This window comes from Triticum dicoccoides, chromosome 3B (assembly GCF_002162155.2).
Source record: "Triticum dicoccoides isolate Atlit2015 ecotype Zavitan chromosome 3B, WEW_v2.0, whole genome shotgun sequence".
NCBI lineage: Eukaryota > Viridiplantae > Streptophyta > Magnoliopsida > Poales > Poaceae > Triticum > Triticum dicoccoides.
Window position 1 is genome coordinate 143078791 of NC_041385.1, and position 3852 is coordinate 143082642.

General features: G+C 35.6%; 1 protein-coding gene across 1 annotated transcript in view; it reads right to left on the bottom strand.

The window, feature by feature from the left end:
• The window catches only part of LOC119275209 (ubiquitin carboxyl-terminal hydrolase 14-like), a 10277-nt gene that overhangs the window by 4134 nt on the left and 2291 nt on the right, over positions 1 to 3852 (bottom strand). Inside the window, exons 5-10 of the mRNA XM_037556013.1 lie at positions 3656 to 3750; positions 2297 to 2430; positions 2156 to 2212; positions 1980 to 2057; positions 1451 to 1505; positions 595 to 675 (exon numbers count right to left, since the gene is read on the bottom strand). Of these exons, the coding sequence (XP_037411910.1) occupies positions 595 to 675; positions 1451 to 1505; positions 1980 to 2057; positions 2156 to 2212; positions 2297 to 2430; positions 3656 to 3750 (500 nt within the window). The remainder of the gene's footprint in view (positions 1 to 594; positions 676 to 1450; positions 1506 to 1979; positions 2058 to 2155; positions 2213 to 2296; positions 2431 to 3655; positions 3751 to 3852) is intronic.

Below are 3852 nucleotides of genomic sequence, written 5' to 3' on the forward strand. Positions count from 1 at the left end.
CATTTTCTCTAGGCCTCAGCTCTTGGCAGTCTAGGTTACCCTCAACTAGGGCTGGAAATTAAACTCAAAACTCGCAACCTAAACGAGTAGCTCGTGACTCAGCTCGACTCGACTCAAACTTGGTGACTAACGAGTCAAGTTTTAATTTGAGCTCATTAACAGAACGAGTTTAACAAGCCTAGCTCATTAAGCTCGATAATCAGAAGGGACATGAGATAAGTACCAATATTGTTGTTGATTGTTGTCATTCATGGAATGCACCAAGTGTTCCTTCAGTGTAAATTGTTGATTGTTGTGATTTCTGAAGAAAAGTATGTTTCTACAAATATATTTTTGTAAATTAATTGCATAAACAATACGTATATTTTGTCATTCACGTTTATAACGAGCTTAACGATTCAAGCCGAGTTTGAATGACTCGGCTACGTGGTGGCATATTATGCATAATTACAAGAAAAAACAAAAAAGGAAAAGAAGAAAAATCACAAAAGAAATAAGACTGAAAGTGTACGGATACTTTACTTCACCATAAAACCAATAAATTAAGTCAAACAAAAGGAGGAAGGTATGTTTGGTCAATAGGAATAAAGGTACCTGCTGCCTCATACTGGAAAATTCAGGATGACTTGCTGCAATAACTGACTTAAACATACGGGGACGTATTCCTTCCTGTCCCTGTAAATTGACCATGGAGCACTAGTTGTGTCAACACAGAAGTTCATGGTATTTGTAGAGCTCTGGCACTAACATAACCACAACAGTTTAGTACAGCTAATCACAACCAGAGTTGCTGATTATAACACAGTACAGATCAGCAAGCCAGATCATGTGAATAACACAAAAGTACGATCAGTACTGGGTAGTTGGGTACTCCCAACACTTTGTATTGCTTAAAGAGTACAAAAATAGTAGAGTACACAGTTTCACTACAGTGGAGAATAAAATATTTGGAATTACAAAAAAAAACATAAACCTGCAATCGTATATTTGCAGAAGATAGGACAACAGGATATTTGTCCCTCAGATGCACTTGCTCCACCAAATCCAATATGGAACAAAGATAACTCGTGACCATTACTATGCAACACTATTCTCACAGAAAATTACCCTTGAGTATTCAAGCCAGAAAGCATGAAATTACCGTTGGTGATGTGCTCATCAAGAAGCTTGGAGTAGCACAGTTGGCGGATGTTAATTAACATGCAATTCCAGGTATTTTATCTAGACTAACTAATTCAACATGTCAATATGGTTTGCCTATCACTCTATCAGCTCAAATAAAATCACCACTCACACAAAGACCTACATGAGAAATCAAAGAGAGCACCACCAATGCATCGCACAAAAGCTATTCTACTCAAGACTGGATCATCAGCACACAACCCACGTGAACACAAACTGTAATGGGCAGCCATAAACAATAAAAGATCAACATATAACAAAATATTACCTCCTGACTGGGTGCAGAATATTTACCAGAAAGCATACCATGTGCCAACTTTGTCCTAAAAAAGAGAGTAAAGAGTACAAGGACATGAATATTTATTGATTCTTGCACAACAACATAAATCGCTTACCCTTCTAAGTTAGACATAAAAAATTCTTATGAGTATACAGTTCTGTTTCTACAGCATGATGCATGATTGATTGAATATTGCTATCAACTGACACTAGTTTGTATCGACTCCTTAACTAACACCCTACTCAGGTGACCATGAAGGGTTGTCAAGTGGCTAACAAGTATCAGTAGAAGAACAAGAAAAATGGCTAACCAGAACCAAATCTATGAGTAATTATGTATGATGGCAGCAATATAACTGTAGGAATATGATGTTTTCAACAGAAGAATACTATGGTCAAACAGCCTTTATAGTTAAGATTGCATTTAGCATTAAATGATAACCAAGCTGTGAAAACAATTACAAAAAAATAGTGGCACATTCAACAACCATACACATAGGTCATCCGTGAAAACTTACATTTGCATGTTTAAGTCCAACGTTGGATCAGCTTGAGAAATTGCGAACGCAGCTTTCAAGCTCTGCTTCTCAAAGTACCTGAAACAATTAATAAATGAATAAATGGAAGAGCAGATGCTACTTGAGGTGAAGAGAGTGGGAGTGCAACAATATCAAGAAGTAGAAGTAGAACCAACCGTGATATAAAGGGATGGGTTGAAAACATAACTTGCATTACTGAAGCCATGTAGCAACTGCAAACGGAGAAAAGATATGTATTACTATAGGCAAGTTATATAAGAAAAGAAAAATGATTGCATAGAGTCAAACCGTGATACCTATTCCCAAGGTTTACAAGGCCAGTATAGCCCGGCCCATATAAAGGTTCGGCATCTTTGCCACTTTCTTGTATTCTATTCCAATCAAAATTCGTGTTGTGGTCAAGTTCTCTTTCAGCAGTAGTCATCTCAGTCTGCACACAAAGAAAATGGGACCACACATAAAGGAAGGGAAATAAATAAATTATATACATCGATTGACCATCAGTTGTACCAAGTTTTTGTTTGTAAAATTATCATAGATACTGAACACTTGCTTGGCCAATTACAATAATTCTTAGAGCAACTTGGAACTATCGTAGTTAAAAATCATACCAGGCAATATCCTAACATTTTGTTATAGGATCTATCCCACAATGCTCTTTGATATAATTCCCTAAATGTTTAATATATAAATCTAATCTGGATTGACACTTGACATTTTTAGTACAATAAATCTAGGGACTATCTATTAACAGCTGACTGATTTCAAATTCGATATCAATCAAAATTTTGCACCATACAAATAATGACATATGGCACTATCAAATTGACTGATTTTCAATTCAATATAAATCAAATTTTTGCACCATACAAACAACACCTCATGGGATTATCAATTAAAACCCATTTTACATGATTTCAGAACCTCAAAACAGCCTTGCTTACTACAATTTACATGTTCCAGAGCTTATAAAACAAGTGTCATGGGTTGTTACTTGTTCCAGATAAAGAATCTGCACCAAAAACACAATGGAAAGCCAGTCTACGTGATTATCACCTTTCACCAGAAACTATTCAGAGGACAAGTGACTTTATATAAAATTTATATTTGTCATATTTTTATATAACTTAACACTCTGAACACCAAAATTACATGTTATATACTGTAACTCCGTTGCTGCCGGACTGTTAAAACTACGAACATCTAAATATGCACTTGATGGAACTAGCAACAAAGGACAACATAAAAGAAAAAAGGGGGAAATGAGAGAAATAAAATAAAACCAGAATTCAACTACAGTAAAAAGAACACCATCCACGCCAAAATCTATTACCCAAAATTAATAAACAAGGAATTACGTACGAAAACCACAATACTAGAAAGTTCAGTAACCAAAATACAAAAATAAATAAAAAACTGGAAAGTAACATGCACAGAAAGAGGAGAAAAAGAGAGTCAAAAAACTGACTGAAGCCGAAAAGAAAATCATTCGACTGAAAATAACAATTCTGTAGATCTACAATCAAGGGTCACATAGTATGTTTGCGGTGAACAGATCAATATGATTTGAAGCATCCTATAGAAGAGTAAAAATCCAAAATATGTAGAGCTAAATTGTCCCAGATAGGCGCCATTACAAAAAGATGGCAACTCACCTTTTGGAGTGAAGAAAAATCAATACCAAAATGCGACAAGTGCTGAGCTAATATTGGATCTTCAACGCTATCATCTTCCGGGTATGAGTAAACGTCTGAACTGTCACAAAGAAACAGGTATGAATAGGTACTTTGATACAGAGTTACTAGCAAAAGCAATCTCTGCTGCCCATTCTATCTTAAGGAAAAGGTTGCAT